This window comes from Lepidochelys olivacea, assembly GCF_965140295.1.
Source record: "Lepidochelys olivacea isolate rLepOli2 genome assembly, chromosome: 11".
NCBI lineage: Eukaryota > Metazoa > Chordata > Testudines > Cheloniidae > Lepidochelys > Lepidochelys olivacea.
Window position 1 is genome coordinate 63,038,700 of NC_140421.1, and position 24,997 is coordinate 63,063,696.

Sequence of the window (24,997 nt, forward strand, 5' to 3'; positions counted from 1 at the left end):
TTAAGTAAACAAATTCACTATCCTGATAGTACTAGACTTTTTAAAAGGATAAACAGTTGCCCAGTATCACAGTTTACAGATTCAGTTTAGTTTTTATTAATGTAGTGTTTGAGTCATAGGCCACTGCACATAATACAATAGATATAATTTTTAAATCAACAACTCAAAAAACCAGATACAAATTTTAGAAACACAAATTAATATGCAAGATTAACCCTTCCCTAACATCAGCACCACTAAAATGATATACAAAAACAAGAGAAATATATTAGAACACTATTTCCTTTTGGTCAAAAGTAGCCTAACTTTCACATACTATTTTCATATTTTTATGTCTGACCAGACAAATAGGGCAGCAGTCCATATGACTTGACACGCTTTCATTGGATAGCAAGTATTCTAATTTCTGAGCTGATATGGTAAAAGGTATCTGCTCCAGGAATGGAATTAACCGTTTATTTCTTGGGTGGCTGTACAGGTTACAAGATCATAAATAGTGTAAAGTATCAGAGGGGTAACCATGTTCGTCTGTAGCCACAAAAACAACAAGGAGGCTGGTGGCACCTTAAAGACTAAGATTTATTTGGGCATAAACTTTCGTGGGTTTTTCAGATGCATGGAGTGAAAATTACAGATACAGGCATAAATATATATACTGGCACATGACGAGAAGGGAGTTACCTTACAAGTGGAGAACCAGTGTTGACCAGGCCAATTCAGTCAGGGTGGATGTGATCCACTCCCAATAATTGATGAGGAAGTGTCAATACCAAGAGAGGGAAAATTGCTTTCGTAGTGAACCACCCAGTCCCTCTTCAAGCCCAAATTAATGGTGTTAAGTTTGCAAATGAGTTGTAGCGCTGCAGTTTCTCCTTGAAGTCTGTTTTTGAAGGTTTTTTGTTTTGTTTTAAATCTGTTGTTGAATGTCCAGGGAGATGGAAGTGTTCTCCTACTGACTTTTGTATGTTACCGTTCCTGATGTCTGATTTGTGTCCATTTATTCTTTTACATAGAGACTGTCCGGTTTGGCCAATGTACAAGGTAGAGAGGCATTGCTGGCACATGATGGCATATATCGCATTAGTAGATATGCAGGTGAATGAGCCCCTGATGGTGTGGCTGATGTGGTTGGGTCCTTTGTTGGTGTCGCTAGAGTACATATGGGGACAGAGTAGGCAACGGGGTTTGTTACAGGGATTGGTTCCTGGGTTAGTGTTTCTGTGGTGTGGTATGAAGTTGCTGGTGAGTATTTGCTTCAGGTTGGGGGGCTGTCTGTAAGTGAGGACTGGCCTGCCTCCCAAGGACTGTGAGAGTGTAATACGCCTTCAACCTGGCTAGACCTTCATGGACAAAGACAATTATGTCTCTCCATACCAGCCTACCTCCCTCCAAATAGGCTCTTTGCCTAGTACAAATTAATATGTATTACTTAACTAGTGAGTATTACCAGTTCCTTTAGATCTTCTATTGTGTCCTAGGTAGATATGCATTTCAGTACTGTAAGTTTGTTGCTTTTGGACATGCACCTTTGTTAGTAGTAGGCCTTGCTGACCATTTAAGGGCCAAATGCACTCCTTACTTGGGGAAAACTCTTGAGTTTGCTGTTATAAGGAGTGAAGGATTGATCTGTGGATCCATATTTAACATTTTAAAAGTAGATTTAAAAAAAATTGATAAAATGATTCATTAGAACTATACACACCTATCAGTGAGGTGTATCTCTACTACTGTACATGTTAAAATCTTTATAAATGCTTAGATTAAAGAAATTGCATGTTTCTAAACAGGATAATTATTTTGTTTTTTAATGAATTAATGGCATGTACTTTTTAGTTTCAAAATTGAAACACTTTTGAGCTATATAAACATTTTGATTGTTACATACAAATATAATTTTGAAAAAATAGCCAAACTGAATGTTTTACTGTTGAAGGCAATAATTCTCCCACGCTGAGAATTTGTCTGCCAACTTTCAATCAGCAAACATTTTAATGTCTGTATTGGAGTAAATCCTTATGATGAGACTGTACAGTGAAACTTTAGGTAGTGAGACAGTACAATGATTGTACAATGAAAAGTGGCTAGTTAGAAATGCTTGCTCCTTACTCCACAGATTTGCTCCCTCTGTGGAACCCCATAATGATATTTGCAGAGTCATATTTCAGAGAACCACTCTTAAAAGAAGAGTTTATGTACAAAGATGCTTATAAAGCACTGTACAGCCGCATGATTAGTAGATCAACTATACATTTATATAGTATACATTATAAAATAACTTAATTGTTCTTTATAAATCAATGGGATTAAAAGAAGAAAAATATTTTCTGTTCCCTTTCTCTGCTATCATTTGTAGAATAATGATACTAATATGTTTTTAGCCATTCTGAAAAGCTCCCTGCTAGGAGAGGGTGAAAATAATATCTACCTGATCCTTTATGGCAGGGGTGGGCGAACTACAGCTGGTCAGACCTTTTTAATCTGGCTCTCAAGTTCCCACCGGGGAGTGGGGTTGGGGGCTTGCCCCTCTTGGCGCGGCTCCCGGGAATGTGCCAACGTCCCCCATCCTATGCATAGGAGCAGCCAGGGGGCTCCGCACGCTATCCCCGCCCCTCCCTTTGGCTGCGGTTCCTGGCCAATGGGAGTTGCAAGGGCAGCGCCTTTGGACAGGGCAGTGCGCAGAGCTGCCTGGCCACTACTCCGCGTAGGAGCCAGAGGGGGGACATGCTGCTGCTTCCGGGAAATGCTTGAGGCAAGCACTGCCCGGAGCCCCGCCCTGATCCCCCTCCCGCCCTCCAAACCCCTTGATCCCAGTCCAGATTCCCCTCCTGTCCACCCCAAACCCCTCATCCACGGCCCTAGACCAGAGCCCTCACCCCCTGCCCCAACCCTGATTTCCCCCTTCCGCCCTCCGAACCCCTCAGTCCCAGCCTGGAGCACCCTACTGCATCCCAAACCCCTCAACCCACCCCCTGCTCCAGCCCGGAGCGCCCCTCACACTCTGAACTCCTAATTTCTGGCCCCATCCTAGAGCCCCCCCCCCCCAATCCGGAGCACTCACCCTCTCCTTCACCACTACCCCCAATTTCTGAGCATTCATGGCCCACCATACAATTTCCATACCCAGATGTGGCCCTTAGGCCAAAAAGATTGCCCACCCCTGCTTTATGGAATCAGACAAATGCCCAGTTTGTCTTCTGTCTTTGGGGTGCTTTATAAACATTGTCTTTGTTTCCTTTCTTTTCTTGAAGCTTTGCTTTGTAAAGCACTGTAGGTAGTGATTTGAGTTTGTTCTTAATCATAATGCACTATACTTAATAATGGTTATGGAACTCTTAATTCCTCTGTTTGAAAAGCTTTAAATGTATTTACAACATTTATACAGTTTGTTTTTTCCAGACCAACATATGATGACATGCCATTTCCCACCTCCCCAATGGTTCCCCGGGATGTTTTCCTGCTTCCAGAAGAGGAGAAAGAGGTGGTAAGAAGCATACGGGAGATGCCTGGCACAGACAGTGAATCCATTGTTAAATCATGCTCCCCTTCTCCTTGCAGATCTCAGGAGGGCATAAAGTCAATTTCTGTGCCACAGACATTTATCCAAAAACTAAAGATGGGACAGGAACACATCTTAGAAATATCCCAGCAAACTTTGGACATCTGTAGCAATGAGAAAAAACATACAGTAATGGATGGTGCTCAAATTGCAAATAGTAGCTGTGATGGCCAGTTTACAGCTGTGAGCCCAGTATCTCACCATTTGCGTAGCACTCCTTTATGTCACAGTTCTCCTGTTAGCCCTGTAATTGCAAAAAATATTAGGTACTCAGCAACATCAAATTTGATTCCAAGTAGCAGATATGATCACATGCAGAAGGATGTATGCCATAAGGATGGATTATTAAACACAAATCCTAATCCTGTTCTGGCATCAGTCCACCCAAAAAACCCTTCATTTTCACATCAGAATCCTACCTGCAACCAAGGCAACTCTTCATATATTATCTCAGGTCAATCTTTTTTTAAACTAGATCGTTTACAATCTCAGGATGAAACTTTGGTGTCTGACTTCTGTCTCAGGGATCTTGTGGTTACTAGCAACTCACTAAGTTTTGGGGCATCCCCACAGTTAACAAGAAACAAAGACATCAAGGTGAGCAGGGTTGATGAAACTTCAGTAGATAGGATAATTGAAGAAGTCATTCTGAAGTACTGCCATGGAGCTCCACCTAATAAGTTGTCTTGCAAAGATGAAGAGAGTAATTCCTATTTAAATATTTCATCACTTCTGGATCACAGTAGTCTAGAGGGCTCTGAAATGAGTTTTAATTGTGAGGCACCTATTTGCTCAGGAGCAGGCCTACCCAAGGCAGCTACAAATGATATAGAATTCCTAAAAGAGGTCCAAGTAAACCTGGAAGATAGAAACTATGGAACCCAACTTAGTTCTGTTCTAAAAGGTGGTTCAGTGGAGCAAACAGAAGCAGCAACACAGGATATAATAATTCATAATGAGGAACCAGTTCTTCCAGCTCTGCCTCATGTGCCTCCTTCATTTGTGGGAAAGACGTGGTCCCAGATAATGTACGAAGATGATATAAAAATTGAAGCACTTGTGCGTGATTTCAAGGAGGGTCGTTTCCATTGTCATTTCAACAGTGAACCCTCTGCCAACTGTACGGGGAAGAGGATGAGGAAGAAGCAGAAAGATGAAAGGAAGAGTGACATTGTTACAGGTAACAGAACAGAAACTTCATCAGTTAAAGCATTGCCAGAATTTAATGATGCTGTAAGTGGTGGTTCTGATTTTGATAACTTGTTGGCCTCTGATACACTATGCAACCCACAAATACTTCAGATACCTAGAAAGAGGACGTGGCGCCTTGCTTCAAGATGCCAAGTGGTCAAAGTCAGCCATGGAACCCAAACCAGTTTAGTGAACTATCCAGTAGTAAAAAGAAAAATCATTAGAAAGGAGTCTGATCCACCAGATCAGAAAGCAAACATTATTTGGTCAGAGAATGAAAGAATTTCAAACATGAAAACCAGACTATGTGCCCTCAAGCTTCCTGAAGCATATACCAAAATTATGAGCCCTCTGCAGCCCAAGACAGTGGTTTATGTCCTTTCATGTCCAGAGATTAAACAATATAAAGGCAAACCCATAGATGCTCCCAAAATGAGGAGAAATCACAACTCCACAGACAGCAAGGACTCTGTAAGGTACAGATACAAACAATGTTCTCTTAAGTATTATGACCCACTGACAAATCGAATTCTGAAAACACCTCCCAAGAGCACAGTTAGAGAAAAAGCCAAAAAGCCCTCCCATGTTCGACAACTGTTCAGGAGTCTAAGCCTCGATGCAAACACGAAGAAACTATCTGATACGCAGAAAGAATATACACCATCTAAATCCTTCAATTGGCCAGGCTTCTATAGTTCCTCTTCAGCGGCTTTCCTGTCAGATCCAGTTAAAGGGAATGATATGAATTCAAGTCTGAGGACCGATGGATCTTCCATTTCCACAGAAAGGTCTGATTTTCCGGTATTTGTTCACTCAGAGAAGTCCTATAAACACTTAGTCATTTCACCTTTCAACTCCCATCAGTCTCAGATAGAAGGAGATGTTAGATTAACCCCAATTAATAGCAGGGTTGCCAAAATACCTTTGAAATCAATCAGGAGCGAATGGTTGGAGAGGGAGAATTCAAAGACAATGTGGAAGCGGAAAGAAGGCACTAGTAGGGAACCAGGTTTTTCCAAAAAGGCTTCAGTACCCATGTCTGTCAATTGTGGCCTTGTGAGAAGAGGAAGTAGAGTAGCCCCATGCAAACAAGCATCCAGAACTAAAAAGCGAAAAAAGGAGCAGATAAGAGGGAAGCTCTCCTCTTGTGCCCAAAAATCTTCTTCTGTCTTCTCCATCCATAGGCACCAGACAAGGAAACCTACTTTGGGAAAGCACCTCAAAAAGGAAAAACTTGATGCTAAAAAGCTAAATGTTAGGAGGAAACCCAGGAGGACATTTTTGAACTCTACAGTCATTTCAGGGATTACTGAAAAGAGGCAGAAAATCACAGCAGGGTCTTTTCCGAAGAAGCCAGAACTAGCTTCTTCCAAAGTTAGGAGCTGGGAGATAAGGGTCTCCCCAGCATTGTGAAATAGCCCTCTGGAAAAACTTCTAGTATACCTGTACTGGGAGGCTGTCTTGTTTTACCAATAGATAGCTAGCCAATAAAACAACAACAAACTTTTACTTACCCAACACCTGGGAATAGGCTGAGGAAAAAGAGAGTGAACAGAAGGTGATTATACAAAATCCAGGTGATGTGCCAGAACTGCAGATACGATGGATCAAAGGTCCAGTAATAAACTACTGTAGCAACAAACTAATTTCATGTTGGAATATGGGCACACTACATATTGCACTGTTTTTCTTTGAATGATGGTCCCTATTGAATTCCACTGAGAATTTGCATGTGTGCCATGCGTCTGGAGCTGGAGAGTTTGAATTAGTAGCGTCCATTGGTCTGCGCATGCACCCTTGCCTTGCGGATTCATCCTAGGTGACAAAGGGTCGGGTGGACGGACTGCATCTCCAGTTCCTTCTCACAACTGCATGGTCCAAGTCAGAGCTGCTAATGTCCTCTCGTCTCTGCACTTTTAAAAGAAAAATGTTTTAGAAATTGTCTATAGTTAGTTTTTTATTCTGTTGTCATTACTGTTTCTTAGGTAGTTAAGTTTTTAGTAATAGTTTTTGTAGGATTTGGACTTTTGGGGGAATCCTGTTTTTTTTTAAATCCCCAGCAACCCCACACACCGGTACTAGATTATGCCAAAAATGCCAGGATTCAGGATTTGCACTTCCTGCCCCCGTTTTGTTCTCCATCAGCAATGAGCACCAGTGCTGCTTCTACTGCTTGGGAGAAGCCCATATTTCAGAGCTTGAACCTGGCTCTGGTGGTACCGCTGCTATGGACCCCATGCCAGGGCCTAGTTCGGAGGCAAGGAAGCATGCACATAAGCATGGAGGCAAGTCTTCCTCCAAGCCAAAAAAGAATGATGTGCCTTCCATGAGTTCCAGCCACAGAGAAGCAGCATGTTCCAAGGTGTCCACGTATGACACAAAACTTATGCAGACCAACAGATTTGCCAGTACAGAGAACCAAGCTGCACATGCCTTCAGTGTCAGCTTCCTTTAAAACAAGGGATCCACCACTTCTTGGACAGTCTTCTGCTCTGGTGCTCGCTACAGAACAGGAACCGTTGACACAGGGATGCTTGGAGAAAGCACCGGAGTCACATGAGCGGTTTGCCATGGCGGAACCAAGATGTTCGCACCTTCCTCTGCCACCTGCACCTAGAAAAGCAGTGAGAGATAAAAAGGCATCTTTTAAAAAGTGGAAGTCAAATCCTAGTGAGGTAAATAGAAAGGCGCATAAACACTGCCAAATTAAGTGTGAAAATGTAATAAGAAAAGACAAAAAGGAGTTTGAAGAACAGCTAGCCAAAAACTCAAAAGGTAATAACGAAATGTTTTTTAAGTACATCAGAAGCAGGAAGCCTGCTAAATAACCAGTTGGGCCCCTGGATGGTCGAGATACAAAAGGAGCACTTAAAGACGATAAAGTCACCACAGAGAAACTAAACGAATTCTTTTCTTCAGCCTTCATGGCTGAGGATGTTAGGGAGATTCCCAAACCTGAGCCATCTTTTGTAGGTGACAAATCTGAGGAATTGTCACAGATTGAAGTGTCACTAGAAGAGGTTTTGGAATTAATTGAGAAACTTAACAGTAACAAGTCACTGGGACCAGATGGCATTCACCCAAGAGTTCTGAAAGAACTCAAATCTGAAATTGCAGAACTATTAACTATGGTTTGTGACCTGTCCTTTTAAATCAGCCTCCGTACCCAATGACTGGAAGATAGCTAATATAACATCAATATTTAAAAAGGACTCTATAGGTGATCTTGGCAATTACAGACTGGTAAGTCTAACATCCGTACCAGGCAAATTAGTTGAAACAATAATAAAGAATAAAATTGTCAGACACAGAGAGGAACATAAATTGTTGGGCAAAAGTCAACATAGTTTTTGTAAAGGGAAATCAGGTCTTACTAATCTGTTAGAGTTCTGTGAAGGGGTCAACATACATGTGGACAAGGGGGATCAAGTGGACTTAGTGTACTTAGATTTCCAGAAAGCCTTTGACAAGGTCCCTCACCAAAGGCTCTTACGTAAATTAAGTTGTCATGGGATAAGAGGGAAGATTCTTTCATGGATTGAGAACTAGCTAAAAGATAGGGAACAAAGGGTAGGAATAAATGGTAAATTTTCAGAATGGAGAGGGGTAACTAGTGGTGTTCCCCAAGGATCAGTCCTAGGACCAATCCTATTCAACTTACTCATAAATGACCTGGAGAAAGGGGTAAACCGTGAGGTGGCAAAGTTTGCAGATGATACTAAACTGCTCAAGATAGTTAAGACCAAAGCAGACTGTGAAGAACTTCAAAAAGATCTCACAAAACTAAGTGATTGGGCAACAAAATGGCAAATGAAATTTCATGTGGATAAATGTAAAGTAATGCACATTGGAAAAAATAACCCCAACTATACATACAATATGAGGGGGGCAAATTTAGCTACAACAAATCGGGTGAAAGATCTTGGAATCCTTGTGGATAGTTCTCTGAAGACGTCCATGCAGTGTGCAGCCGCAGTCAAAAAAGCAAACGGGATGTTAGGAATCAGTAAAAACGAGATAGAGTATAAGACGGAGAATATCTTATTGCCCTTATATAAATCCTTGGTATGCCCACATCTTGAATACTGCATACAGATGTGGTCCCCTCATCTCAAAAAAGATATACTGGCATTAGAAAAGGTTCAGAAAAGGGCAACTAAAATAATTAGGGATTTGGAACAGGTCCCATATGAGGAGAGGTTAAAGAGGCTAGGACTTTTCATCTTGGAAAAGAGGCGACTAAGGGGGGATATGATAGAGGTATATAAAATCATGAGTGGTGTGGAGAAAGTGAATAAGGAAAAGTTATTTACTTGTTCCCATAATATAAGATCTAGGGGCCACCAAATGAAATTAATGGGCACCAGGTTTAAAACAAAGAAAAGGAAGTTCTTCTTCACACAGCGCACAGTCAACCTGTGGAACTCCTTGCCTGAGGAGGTTGTGAAGGCTAGGACTATAACAGGATTTAAAAGAGAACTGGATAAATTCATGGAGGCTAAGTCCATTAATGGCTATTAGCCAGGATGGGTAAGGAATGGTGTCCCTAGGGTGGAGATGGATGGCAGGAGAGAGATCACTTGATCATTACCTGTTAGGTTCACTCCTTCTGGGGCACCTGGCATTGGCCACTGTTGGTAGACAGGATACTGGGCTGGATGGATCTTTGGTCTGACCCAGTATGGCCATTCTTATGTTCTTATAAGTCTGATCTCCTGTCTGGCACTTGCCACAGCCAGGCCCCACTTGGATGCCTCCTTCTGTGGATTGCACACTTCCAACGGTACTGCCATTGGAACCAGGATCTGAGTTCTTTTCGTCCTTGGATTCTGACAGAGCATGAGAGCTGCCCATTCCCTACTTCCAGTATGAGTACCCAAAGGGACTGCCAGTGGAGTGGCAATACCCCTCCCCACAACAACAGAGAAGCCACTGGTTGCCTTCAGCATGGGGCCCTCCGCAACATCCACAGGATCAGTCTTTCTGGCCCTATTGAGGGTCCTGATCTCAGTACCTACTCTCAGAACTTTCCTGTTCCACGTGGGAGGCTTTGCCTCTGTCCCCGTTGGGGCACCCTTGAGCAGACGCTCTGAACAAGTTATGGAGGATGAACTACTCAGTCCTGTTCCAACGGTACCGCTGGAGCAGGAATGCTTCCCTTCATCCTCTTCAAATGCTGCAGTCACTTCAGCCTCCCCCTTGTCTCCTGGTGATTTTTGCCAGTTCCAAGAACTCCTGCAAAGAATGGCGGACGAGCTTCATAGTCCACTGGAGGAAGTACAAGACAAGCTGCATCAACGCCTGGACATCTTTCATTCCTTGGTACTGAGCAGGGTTGCCCTACCAGTCAACAAAGCTATTCTTCAGCCAGCTTGAATGGTTTGGCATACCCCAGCCACTTGCACACAGAGAAGAGATACTACATACCAACCCAGGGGTCAGAGTTTTCTTTCCCCACCCCAATTCTCTCATGGTGCAAGCAGCAACGGAATGCTCCAGACACCAACATCTGTGCTCCACCCGACAGATAAGCAGGGCAAACATTTAGAGCTTCTGGGATGCAAGGTCTTCTCTTCAGCAAGCCTCCAATTCCAATTTCAAACTACCAAGCCTTGATGGTCAAATAACAATGGTAAAGTGAGGGACTTTACTGAAAAGCTGCCTCGCAAGATTGAGCATGTTTCCAGTCTATCCTGGAGGAGAGTAAGCTGGTGGCTAGAATGGTGCTTCAGTCGGCTATGAATGCTGCAGATACCACTTTACGCTCAATTATCCACAGGCATTGTCATGCGAAGGGAATCATGGCTTCACTCATGCAGTTTTCCCAGAGATGTGCAGAATACCATTGAATCATAGAATCATAGAATATCAGGGTTGGAAGGGACCTCAGGAGGTCATCTAGTCCAACCCCCTGCTCAAAAGCAGGACCCATACCCAATTAAATCATCCCAGCCAGGGCTTTGTCAAGCCTGACCTTAAAAACTTCTAAGGAAGGAGATTCCACCACCTCCCTAGGCAACGCATTCCAGTGTTTCACCACCCTCCTAGTGAAAAAGTTTTTCCTAATATCCAACCTAAACCTCCCCCACTGCAACTTGAGACCATTACTCCTTGTCCTTCCATTGAGGACCTTCCTTTTGATGAGTCACCTGTTTAATCAGAAAACCAACAAATCCCTCCATTCCCTCAAGGATTCCAGAGCCACACTTAGATTGCTGGGTATCTATACACTTGTACGCCAGCAAAAATTCTACTGCCCACCACCCACAGTGATTCACTTCTCCCTAGTTCTTCCATCAGAGGCCATATAAACCTCCTTGTAAGTGCCAGAAGACCCAACGAATCCCACCCTCCAGGCCCGGCTTCTCCGTCTTTGTCGTCTTCCATGCAGTCCTCTCCAAAGCAATATTTCTGTGTACCACTAGAGAACTGTCAACCACCAGGCCCTCTGCCATGGAACCAACCCACCCCCTTTGGGGGGTCATCTAGCACTCTTCTTACCAGCTTGGAGTGCAATAATAACTGATAAGTGGGTCCTGGATGACATCCACTATGGTTATACAAGTTACCACACTACTTCATCCAGATCCCCTGCTTTGATCCCTTTTCAGGGACCACTCTCATGACAGCATCCTTGCCCTAAAAATAGACTCCCTCTACTGCAAAGGGGAGCAATAGAGCACATTCTTCCGAACTATCAGGGCACAGGGTTATTCCACTTACTTCCAGGTACTCAAGGAAAAGAGTGCCTGGAGACCAATCCTGGACCTACGTCACTTCAGCCACTTCATCTGCAAGCCCAAGTTTAGTATGGTTACCTTAGCAGCCATCACACCTTCTCTAGAAAAAGGCATGTGGGTTTACGGCTCTATTTTCACATAGATATCCATCCAACCCCCAGGAGATTCCTGAGGTTCATGTTGGGTCCTCAGCATTTTCAGTGCAGGGTCCTACCATTTGACTCACCACTGCTTCCCAGATCTTCACCAAGGTTTTCTCTGTCATGACAGCCCACTTCAGGCATATAGGGGTCCTTATTTTTCCTCTTCCTCACACTCAGTGGAATACAATAAGGACCATGACTTGAAGAAGAACAGGTTACTTACCTGTAACTGGAGGTTCTTTGAGATGTGGGTGTCTATCTGTATTCCACTTTCCCCTCTGCTGTGGATCTATTCGCTTTGCGGTGGAGAAGGAACTGGAGACGTGGTCTGTTCGGTCCACCTTTTATCGCTTTGGACAAATCCATGGGGCAAAGGAGGGGTGCATGTGCAGACCAAAGGACACTACTACTTTCAGTTTGTCTGGCTCTGGAGTCATGGCATGCATGCATAAATCCTCTGCAGAATACAGATAGGGACCACCCATCTCGAGGGTAAGTAATCTCCTCTTCTATTGTGTAAAGTTACAGAAATTGTGTATTTGTTTAAATTAAGCACTTAGGACCCTATTTACTACACTTCAGTGCACCATCACCCTTTACAGGAGACAAACTGAGCTTGAATTGTATCATATTGTATTGTGTGATACTAAATACAGTGCATTATGCTGCATTAGACTATAATAAAGTATCATGTAGAATCAACATTATTTATTGTGCCTACCTTTCCTCACAATTGTAAAGTGTAAAAATATGATTAAACAATTGTGCTAGAAATTAAATGGAGTAATATTAAGTTGTAGGGAATATGTATTTGTGTTTGTATGTGTATATTCACATCTAATTACACATACAATACATTTTCAAGACTGTTTCAACAGCAGTTTAATACAGTATGATACAAAGCAGATCACTGCAATAGTGTCTTCAACAAATATACGATTACAGTATTGTAGCAAGTTGTGTAATTTAGTGTTTTTCTAAAACCATGTCCAGCTTTATTGGACAAAACTAGAGCACTGTGGACTTTCACTCTAGCAATAATGAATGGTGTTGGTAAAGAAATAATCTTTCCAGTGCTATACAAGCAACATGGATGGTCCTAATGAAACCTCAAAAACCAAAAGAAATTTAGAGTTAAATCTGAAAATTTAGCTTAATGGTTTGTTTCATAATTCACCTTCGCATTCTTGAATAGATCAGAGAAAAAGTTTGTACTAGTGAGTGTGAATAGCAGTGGGTTATCCTGAATTTCAGCCTTAACTGTGAAGCCCTTTTGGTTTTTTTGTGTATTTAGAGCAGACCTGTTTTTACTTAAACTTAGTTTACTGTAGTTGAGAGTTTCCTTCTTTTTAAAACTTAGTAAAATATTTTTAAAAACAATCTAAGGCCATGAGAGTTTAGTCAGCTAAGGACTATTTTGTAAATACTTAACTGCAGTTTTAAAATAATCCTACTCCATACTGACTTATGGTTGGTTATTAACGGTCTTAACAATTCCACATATCTCTAGGTGGGTCCCTACCAAATTCACAGACATGAAAAACACACCTTGGACCGTGAAATTTGGTCTCCCCTGTGAAATCTGGCTATTGTAGGGTGGTCACAGTATTGCCCCCCCCCTTATATTTGCGCTGCCTTCAGAACTGGGCGGCCAGAGAGTGGCAGCTGCTGGCCAGGCGTCCAGCTCTGAAGACGGAGCTGCCACCACCAGCAGTGCAAAAGTGGGAGTAGCATAGTATGAGTGGGGTCATCACTTGGGGGCAGCAGAGCTGGCCTTACGGTGGGCGATGTGGGTAATCTTCCAGGGTGCCATGGTCAGGAGGGCACTGTGCTCTCACCCCCGTCCCCCCCACTAAGACTGCTTTAACTCCCAAGCACTGGGCCCAGAGCTGGGGAAGGGTAGGGCTGTGGGAGCCCCAGTCGGGGGCTCCTACCATGCGCTGGGTTCCAGCTCCTAGTTCTGGCTAGGGTGGGAAGGGATGGGACTTCCTCTTCTTCTGCACAGGTCACACCACCTCTGGGAACCTCTCCGGGCTGCAGGAAGTTCTGTGGCTGCTGGCTGGGAGCCCAGCTCTGAAGGCAGCGTCACTGCCAGCAGCAACATAGAAAAGAGAGTGGTAATATCATGTCATGCCACCTTTACTTCTGTGCTGCTGCTCCCTTCGGAGCTGGGCTTCCAGCCAGCAGCCGCCACGCTACGACCACCCAGCTCTGAAGGCAACAGTAGAAAAGCCTATAGCCTTTTTTCTTTTTAGAACTATTATAGTGACAGCCTCTTTTGTCAAGGCATGTTTAGAATTTGCAGACCCCGATCCTGCAAATACTTCTGCACTTTGAACTTCACCTGGGTCAAGTATAGCATGTACTTATAATATCTTCAGGATCAGCACCTTAATTTGCAGATTTACAACTCAATAAACCATACAAAATTGTTTGGAATCTTCTGAAATCCATTTGAAAATTAAACAAAAAATAGCAGTAATTTGGAATGGAAAATACCCATCTAGCCTTATTATACATCTTCTTGCCAGTGCACAGGATGATTGTGCATATGCAAAAAGAAAAAGTTTAAACAACTGGTTTATTTGCATTTTTCCAAAGTGCCCATGGTCACTAGTTTGAGTTAGAGACTTAATGGACTTCAAAATATTGGTTTTAAAAAACACCATTTTTGAGTTTTATTAAATAAAAAAGCACCATAAACAACTAATAGGGTTTTTTTAAATTAATACTCTTGGCATCTCTTCTTTTGATGCATGTGCATAATTCCCATGTTAAATAAGAGGTTGCATGTATTTACATCACCAGAGATTAGATTCTTTTATAACTCATGGTTATTTTTTTTTAACTTTAGAAATAGCTTTTATTTTCCCAGAGGCCTTCTTATACACTTGTCAGTTCAAGACAGAATCTTAGGACCATGTTATAAATCACTGGAAATAAGGGTTTCTTTTTTAAAAAAAGAAAAACAGCTGCCACTGGTAGCCCCATTAACTAATTGTGCCTCTATAATTTGATATTTTGTCTAATAATGTAACTGTTTTTTTTTAAAATCAAAGTTGTAAAGGAAAGATTTTTATAGTAAAGTTAATTTTTAAATAAAAGTTTTAAAGCAAAAGGGTTTTCTTTAGAGGTAAACTTATGTTTTAAATCGAAGTGTTAAACTAAGTTAGTACCTTAGATAAATTTCATGCTGACATATATTTTTATGGTATAAGAATGTCCTCTCTACCTAACCTGTTCTGACTCGTTTTCGGATACGCATAGTTCTGTTTGTAAATGGGGTTTTGTGCACATTCTACTTGAGAACAATTGTGTTTTTATTTTTATATATATATATATATATATATATATATATATATATATATATAAAAATTTTTACGGTCAGTAAATGGACTGTCCTTCATGTTATCAGCTGTAAACTTGTGCTTCTCTCACATACACAACTTTCCCTTGGAACCTCGTAATATCCACATGTTGAAGACTTTATAATATAAAAAATGTTATGCATTTTTGCATGAAAAGCCTTTTGTAAATAGGGCCCTAAGTCAGTGATTTTTTTAACAAATTAAATAATTGACTATATTTAAATAAGAGTTTAAATAATTATATATTTTCCTTTAAAACCAGTATGAAGAGTAACAGCTTATTTTTTTAAAGAAAAAAAAAAGTACTTGGAGTATAAGTTTTGGAAAACTATTGCTGTAATAGTGGCAAAATCACATTTATTGTATGTAAAAATTCTTTATATACCTGACTTCTGACTGTTAAAGACCTTTTCTGTGCATGCTCACTGAATATGAAAGAAAGAGAAAACAATGACATCAGAGGTAAATATAGAAACTTGGAAAGAAAGCTGAGGGGAGGTCGTGGCAAAGGATGCTCAGAGGAAGCCAATGTGTGTGTGTTTGAGGTCGGTGAGAGTCATTTGTTTAAAAAGAGCAGGGCTGACATTTTCAAAGTGGTTGAGATGTGTTCCCTAGATACACATCTCCCATTAAAATGAATGGGTCAGATTCTGCTACCATTATTCATGTTAAATAGTACCTTATTTCATGAGTAGTCCCACTGAAAACAAAAGACCTGAATAAAGATGGTAGAATCTGATCCAGTGAAAATGGGGGAAGGGATGTGAGTGAAATTCTGATCATGTTGAAGGCAATGGAAATATTCCTTCTGACTTCAGTGCGGCCAGGATTTCACCCAGTGTATCTAAATCATTTGCATACACTGAAAGCCTCAACCCAGATTCATGCAGGGAAGCAAAAAAGGGGGAATGGCCTGGGGGGGAGGGGGGTATTTTTATAGAAGTGGTCTTTTTTGCTACTATTCATTAAAGTAAATTTAGTGAAAACTTAGACTAACAGCCGAAAGGGAATAGTTCCGAGCCCTGTTTCTTGGTCCATGTTATATATAATTGACTTTTACAATTTTTTTCACATTTCATTGATTAAAACAAATTTGTGACTTGTCTGACTTCCCTGCCATGCTCTCTCCACCATTTAAAACCTGGCTTTTCTTCCCCACTGAAATTTTTATTATTATTTTTTGTTTATTTGCATTACTGTAGCATCTGGGGGCCCAATTATGGACTTGGATCCCATTGTGCTATGTCTAAACATAGAACAAAAGGATAGTTCGTGCCTCAAAGAGCTTACAATCTAATATAAATTTAGCAATTTCCCCCTCCAATTCTTGTTCTGTTTTGATTTTTTCCTCTCCAGTTCTTTCTAGCTAATTTGCCTGTATTAATTTGTATATGATGTTCTCATGACCATAGTATCAAAATGTTCCTTTTTGAGGCCCTGATTCAGAAGGGTATTTAAGTATGTGCATAACTGAGTGAACAGAACTACTCAGAGTTACACATGTATTTAAGTACATTGCTGAACTGGTGCCCAGCTGGGTACTGTCATTTTGTGCTTAATATTTTCACATTATTTTTCTTATCTTTATTTTGAATTTTCTCCTTTGATGCTGTAATTCTTTCCCTCTTTTCTGTCTCTGACTCTTCAGTCACTTACTGTTACTGTTATTACAAACTCACTTTGTCTTATGTGTTGATTGCTGGCCTTGTGCAATGCTGCAGTTTGATGGCTTTTCCATTTTATTAATATTTTTCTTAATCCTACTGGTTTTTCAGATTTCCTGTTTTTGCCCATTTCCCCTTAAGGCATCTTTGTTTGCGTTAGCTCCTTTTTGCATTTTCTGCCATTAAATTTTTTTACCTTCTATCTGGAAACAAATAACAGGAATGTCTAGTATGGGACCAAATGAACTAAGAGTTATTCCAGAAGAGGAGAGAACATCCTAACAATTGAATGCCTGTTTATAATTATGGATTGGATTGGGAAAATAAAGTAAAAAATATATCATTTTGTAATGTATGCAGAAATTTGTTTTGTGCTGTCAGTTGATTTGTTATAAATTACAGTATTTTAGATCACCTCTTCCTGGAAGCTTTCCAGTGGCATAGGTCTGAGCATGCCCAGAAAGCAAAGGTTTTCTTTCTTGTTTGTCTTTAATGTTTTACAGATATGAGTTTGTTCATTCCTCCAACCACAAAACATCACAAGTCCTGTTCTAATAAAATAAAGACTGAATTTTGCATTTTTGTTTCTTTATTCATGAAATATGATTAATATATCAGCTGGCACTATTTATTCTGGAGAGATCAACACAATTTATTCTTTTTCCTAGACAACCTCTTGTCTCATGGCTGGCCCAGTCATAATTGATGTGGACATTCATAGTCTCATAATTAGTGACATCCTGGCCCCATTGAAGTCAAAGGGAGTTTTACCATTGACTTCAGTGGAAACAGGATTTTACCCCAAGCTCCTGGGTTAATGACAGCAATTGCTTACATTGAAAGATAATATTTTTAGGATAGCATTTAATAGATAGTCTAGGTGTTTTCAGCTGCTAAAATGCATTTAGAGATTAGGAGTACCAGCCCCATATGACCTGCCAGCTCCCTGCAGACCACCAGCCAGTTCTCCACAGGCCACCAGTGGCCCATAGACCACAGCTTGAGAACCTTAATTTAATGAGCTAGAGCAATGTTTTAGAGATGTTACAATTTTATGTAGCCTTCCATTTTGGGTAGGACCACTTGGTATTACTCTGCAATCCTGTAGATCAAACTAGAACTGACCATGGAAATAGATGAACCAAAAGCACCTTGTGCATAAATACTTTGTTTTTCTGGTAAACAACAGAATTTTATATCTTTTATCTGGTTATACTGATTAAATATCTTTATACTCCCTGCTGCCATACCTCACTAAGAAGATGTGCTCTTGTAGGGTCTTACAAACTAAACTGTGTCAGGTTGGATCAATAAACAGATAGCAAGCTTTTAAAGAACATTGCAGAAAACAGTGGTTTGGTTCAGTAGGTGGTACTCCTTATGGCCCCAAATTCATTACTGCACTTAAGCATGTGCAGAAGGTTAGGCATGTGTTACAGAGTTTAAGGCTAGAATGGAACACTAGATCATTTTATTCTGATTTGTATATCACAGGCCACCAACAGTACCTAGTACCCACACACTAAACCCAACAACCAAAATGAGACCAAAGTGTTACAACCCATAGGAGACTAGACTATTATGTGCCACAAGAAAAGAGTAGGACTGGGTGAGGTACACCAGTGCTCAAGGCCTCTGCAATGGCAGGTAATTGGTTCAGTGAGACATACCCAGATAATCCTGGCAAGTGATCTGCTCCCACACACTACAGAGGAAGGTAAAAACACCCAAAATTCTCTACCACTCTGGCTTCCTTCCTGATCCCACATATGACTATCAGTTCCCAAGCATGTGAGCAAAAACCAACTAGCCAAGCACTTAAAGAGAGAATGCTTAGTGCCACCTTAAGGGTTTTGTTGAATCAGGGCCTAAATTGTTAGTGAACCAATGGCCCAGAATCATGATAGGAGGCACATTTGGAGGTGCCGTCAATGAAATAGAAAACAAAAGTATTGACCATATGGTCATCAAAGGTCCAATTATACTTTTGTAAATGTAGAGGTGCAAAACCTGTATCCTAATTCTGACTTGCGTAATGATATTTGCATATGATATTTGTAAGCTATTAAAGGTGGGGACCACCTTTTACTATGTGCTTGTACTTTGTATCTAACTCAGTGGCCCTGATCCTGGTTGGAACCCTTGGTTGTCACAGTAATACAGATAATCATATCCTTTTAGTTTCAGCTGGATACCGTAGAATTCTTCAGTATCTGTCCCAGACTGTTATGTAGAGCTTCTGTATGCTGCTAAACAGCTGTTTCTCCCCTCCGCTCCCAGATATCAAACTTATTTTATGTATATTAATTAAAGTGTCGAGGGGTCCACTGGTGGGAGAAAAAGTACCCATATAAGTTCACTATTATATGCACTGTGGTCAGAGGCCAGGTGATTTTAAAGCTGTTTCAGTCTGTCATTGCATTCCCTTCCTAAGGTGGAGAAAAACGTAGTCAAGTCTCCTCTGATTTCCCCAAGAAATGAAAAAGGAGTAGTTGATAGTATCATGTACTACAGCTGGTTAGTTTTCATACTTGCTGTTTCATTTCCATTTAAGAATTAGTATGGGTTGCAATTTAAGATGTTGGGCTTAACCTGTTTAAGGACTAGCATTGGGGCAATAATATTGTACAAATATATTACAGGACCAAATCATGTCCTGGCCAGTTCATCAAGGGGAGCAGAGATGCTGCTTTATCCTCTAGGCCATACACACGAGTAGTTAGTGAGAGTCATACTCACTCCTGAATGCACAAACTACAGCCTTGTGGATGTGATACGAAAGCAGGACCCACTTCTTAACACACTCTCATGTTGTGATGAGGAGAGGTTCTCTACTTATTTTCCTCACTCTGTAACCTTGGTACCAGTGCAACAGAAGGCAGGAGTTAGCCTATTGGATGGTTAGAGAATCTGTTGACTTGAACATAGTAAAAGTTCAGCCAAAACAGAGACTAAGAAATGTCCAACATCCAAATAAATCCCCATGGTAAACTCCCTGCTCTACATCATTTCTAATTCAGCTCTTTCGTGCTCCCAGTTTGTTATTTTACATAACTAAATTTAATAATTAATAATTTTTACTGTCCATGTCATCCTTTCAGCCCCTGCTATGAGAGAAAACTAGCTATTCTGAGGGGCTGCGTCACATTTCTCTGGTTCAGAGTTAAAGATAAAAGTATTAAAGCAATATGCTGCCATCAACGGACTTTGCTGAACATTTAAAGCACTGTAGTTACAACTTTGCCCTGACAATCAAGACTAAGTAGTCGCATGCTTAACTTGTGGTGGAAACTCTTGTTTAAGAGATTAGAATCTAATATCCTAAGTTATGGATACAATTGAACATAGACTTACAAGTTTTCCATGACAGATGTTTATGGCTTTTAGATTCGCCAGTGTGTCTCTTTAACACCAACATATTTTTCAGTTTGTTCTAGAAAGCTGTCATTTTTGAGTAGTTGCAACATACTGTACCTGTTTTATTGAGTGTGAGGTCAGGATAATGTTGCAGCCAAAGTCAGCATATTTTCATATATATTTTTATACCTTCCATAATGAGTTAATGTTCATACAGTGCTTTGTGGATGTAAAGAATTCTGTAAGTGGTAAGTATGGTTATCAAGAATTATTTTAACATTTCATCCGTTTAACACTCTCTCAGTTTAGACTTCATTATTCAGTGTACATCACTTATGAAATGCCATAGCAGAAATCCTACTCTCTTATATGGCACATCTTTGCAAGTGTGGCACATTAATTATCTTGGAGATTCCAAAAGGACAGTATCATGAAGCTCAAAGTTTTTTAATGTATTTATTTATTTGTTTATTTTTGGACTCCATTTTTAAAGCCTTCTCAAAAGCTTGAAAAAGATCTCCATTCTTCTTTTTCTATTTAGCATATTCTGCTTTGCAATTTCCCCCTAGTACCTTTCCATTTTTAAATAGAAATTAGCCCCTGATGCAAAGGTCAGATCCAAAATTTCCCAAAGTTTAGGATGAAGGGGTGTCATTTGGATTTACAATTTTGATTCGGCCCCAGGAGGTATGTAATTTTATATAACTATAAGACTGTTCTCTATCCATGTCCTCTTTAAGAATAAGGGCCCCACTATCATGTGTGCAAGGGGCACTCCCTGTCAGTCTAAGATCACTGCTGTGTTACAGAGTGAGTCATGCATGCTCTGCTCTCATGAAGGTTACTGTGACCAGGGGACCACACTGGAGTTACTCTGGGTGAACTGCAAAGAATGGGGCAGACAATCCCCAAAGCTGGTGGATATTCCAATACTTAGATTTACCATGCCAGCACAAAACAGCTTCTGTAATACCTCACTGGTCACCCAGAAGCCAACAACATAGTTCCCTTAAAGCAACCCAGCCTTAGGCCTCCACCCAGACACCCAAGTCAAATATGATGAGGATTACTGAAAATCTTATTCATCATGTAGGAAAGTTCTACCAATCCCAAAGGATCAGATTCATTACCTCCCAGGTTAATGAATATTCCACATCTTACCCAAATACACACTTACAGCAAATTCTTATTAAGTAAAGTAAAATTTATTTAAAAAGAAAAGATAGAGCATTGGTTAAAAGATCAGTATACATACAGACATGAGTACAGTTTTCTTGAGATTCAGATTCATAGTAGAGATGGTGAGCTTTGTAGTTGCAAAGAGTTCTTTCAGAAATAGTTCATAGGTTATAGTCCAATGTTTATATTCATTGTGATTCCAGGTTAGGATTGGAGATCTCAATCTTATGACTTACTCTTCCCCTGCATGAAGCATCAAGCAGGTCTGAGATAAAAAGGATCAGGACCCCAGACATTCTTATACAGTTCCAAGTCTTCTTTGACAGCTTGGAGTCCTCAGGAGAACAATAGGCAATTATGGGGACTTTGAAAACACCTATTTCCTAAGCATCACTAGTAATTAGCTATATGGATTAACATAAGTCAATTGCCTGTTTTCTACCATTCTCAGGTGATATGCTATACATTTCAAAGAGAGATGACTACAGTGATATTACTATGGTTGCAGTTCATTTAAATAAAAGGAGTACTTGTGGCACCTTAGAGACTAACAAATTTATTTGAGCATAAGCTTTCGTGAGCTACAGCTCACTTCATCAGATGCATGCAGTGGAAAATATAGTGGGGAAATTTTATATACACAGAGAACATGAAACAATGGGTGTTACTATACACACTGTAAAGAGAGTGATCAGGTAAGGTGAGCTATTACCAGCAGGAGAGAAAAAAAACCTTTTGTAGTGATAATCAAGGTGGGCCATTTCCAGCAGTTGACAAGAACGTGTGAGGAACAGTATGGGGAGGGAAAACAAACATGGGGAAATAGTTTTACTTTGTGTAATGACACATCCACTCCCAGTCTTTATTCAAGCATAATGTAATAGTGTCCAGTTTGCAAATTAATTCCAATCCAGCAGTCTCTCGTTGGAGTTTTTTTTCTCTCCTACTGGTAATAGCTCACCTTATCTGATCACTATTGTTACAGTGTCTATGGTAACACCCATTGTTTCATGTTCTCTGTGTATATAAAATCTCCCCACTGTATTTTCCACTGCATGCATCCGATGAAGTGAGTTGTAGCTCACGAAAGCGTATGCTCAAATAAATTTGTTAGTCTCTAAGGTGCCACAAGTACTCCTTTTCTTTTTGCGGATACAGACTAACACAGCTGCTACTCTAAAACAGTTCATTTAAATGTTAATATTTCCTTTTGACCTCTGAATCAATAGCTATAGTGACAGACAGGAACTCTCTGTTTATATGGCTAACATCTAACACGATACAATTAGTATCACCTTCAATTCTCTAACAATACAGGTTTGCATTTCAAAGTTCTAGCCTATCTAGCATGGAGTGGTCCTAATTACCATTCACATACTTTTCTAATATGTCTCTAATGGTTGACTCTGGATCATTTATTCTGCAGGATGCTTAACTGTTTCTGGCCATGCGTCACACTCTGCTCTCTCATGAAAGTTTCAGAGGATTGCCAAACTTCCATACCATCGTAAGTGTTGTGTAATCCCAGGATGTCTTCTTGATAACTGCCCAGACCTTTTGCAGCTCCACAATGTGGGCCACTGTCTTCCTTTGTCAAACTGTTTATCCATTTGTTTAAATTTAGAGCTGGTTGGGAAATAGGTTGGGTTTTTTTAATCCATGGAAAATTTTGATGGAAAAACAAAACACAAATTTTGTCAACATTTTCCGTGGAAAAGTTTGATTGTTTTTTCACCAAACAACAAAAAAATCCCTGAAATATTTTAGCTGAAAACTGAAATATTTTGCTTTGGAAATGCTGCTGTAGTTCTTCATGGGAACTCTTCTATGGGCCAGGCTTCATGGCCAGACTATATCTCCCATGATGCACCACGACTTCCTCTCATGGTAAGGGGAGGTGATATCATTATGAGAAGTCCTTGGCCTTGATGTATCAGGGGAGATGTAGTCCACTTGTGGAGCTTGGCTCACAGGAGAATGGGGACATGCCAAACTACAGCTGACATGCGTTACCATTGCGGAAGAGCCAAACTGAGATACTTGGTTTTCAGGCATTTGGCTTTTGATGAAAAATCAATATTTTCTGAATAAAACAGACACTTGTGAAAAACACCAAGTTAGTAAAAACCCCAATTTTCTGTAAAAAAAACGGTTTTGACAAAACATTTTCAAACAGCCTTAGTTTAAATATTTCACGTTACATCTGTGTTTGCGGGATGTAAATTTGTACTGCATAGTTACTGATATTATTTAAAGCTTGGGTGGTACAACTTTACACAGTCCACATTCCTTCCCTTGCTTGTATCCTGTCTCTTTTCTCTTAGTTCTATTACATTTTTTAATTATTTGTTTTTGAAGTCAGTATTTTGTTCTAACTGACCTAGTCCTATCTGGACATGGTAGACATTTTACAACAAATGTAACAATCTGATCGGTTCACCAGGGTCTCATAACTCACTTCTTTTGATTTTGAATATATATCCCTTTTTGCCAATTTGAACTAGTGTGTGCATTCTGGGCTGCCCCTTCCTCCACAAATTGGGTTGCAGGTGGCTGTGATTAGAAAGAGGCTCAGGGAATAGAAACTGAAACAAAGGGTGTGTCTGCAGTGGCAAGTTTCTGTGCAACAAGTTATAATGTTACACTTAGAAAATAAAAACCAACAGGATTTTATTCAGGGGATAAGGCAATATGCCATGTTTATTGTGAATACAGAAAGAATCAGAGTAAACAATCAGTTATAGCTATAACATTCCATTCACACACACACAAGTTCTGCAAGGTTGTTGTTATAGTTACCAGCCTAGGGGTTGCTCCTGCCAAGTCACTGCCTAGGTGGCATGAACACGAGGATCAAGCAGGGCCTTGTCAGATGCGCATCCGATGCTCCTGGAAGTTGGTTGCAAATCCAGACCCAAAGTCCTCAGTCTTCAGGGTCCATCTTAATAGGGATTCATCCTCATACAAGTTTATGGGGTTTGCCTTGTCATGCTGTTCTCATGTTTGAAGTGATAATCCATCACGCAGATGGCACAGCAGTGACAGCTTGTTGTTATCTTGTTCTTCAGTTCTTCAGCCTCGCCTGTCCTTGAGGTGATTGTGGATAGATTCTGGTGTGCCCTCAGGGTTATTGGGCCATCTCACCCAGCACATTCTTCGGCCAAATGGTCCTGAATAGTTGTTTTTCTTATTTTAAGGCTGGCACCTCAATCTTTTATTACTCATCCAAACATACATCTGCAATCACACACTATTTCACTTAACATATTTTCTTATTACATTTACATTTTATTACCTATTCATTCTTGAACATAACCATTCTAAAATAATTGGGGCATGACAGACTTCAATAAGCCCATTCATAATACTTGTTACATATAAACAAGCAAGATAGGAATGCAAGCGGGGGGGCGGGAGTGTTTAACAAACCTTATTCCTGAGCTCCAGAAAACAAAGTTGTAAACAACAGCTGTCCTTAATGGTTATCTTATCACTTTAGAACAGACTTTCTGTCTTGGGATGTTCTCCTACAATTAACACAGACCGTGTAAACTGATAGGCATGTTTCAATTAGCACAGACTCAGCAGGCTGGCTGAGAGACATATTTCTTTCTAATGGTCAGGCCAAATCCGGGGTCTGTTCTGGAATCATTCTTTGTCACATTTTCCCATAACAGAAATGTATTAATTAGTTATTACTTTAATCAAATAATACCACTTTTATTAACGAGCTAGAATTAAACCACTGTTGCGTGTCCACACTGTACTCCTTGTGACTATGGAGCGCATCCATGTTAGC

General features: G+C 40.5%; 1 protein-coding gene across 2 annotated transcripts in view; it reads left to right on the forward strand.

The window, feature by feature from the left end:
- Positions 1-24,997, forward strand: part of ADAM23 (ADAM metallopeptidase domain 23) — a 270,352-nt gene that overhangs the window by 21,988 nt on the left and 223,367 nt on the right. For both annotated transcript variants that reach the window (XM_084643105.1, XM_084643106.1), the window contains exon 7: positions 3,397-12,334. In XM_084643105.1, coding sequence (XP_084499231.1) covers positions 3,397-6,160 — 2,764 coding nt within the window. In that variant the 3' untranslated portion in view covers positions 6,161-12,334. Of the gene's footprint in view, positions 1-3,396 lie in introns of those variants that run through there.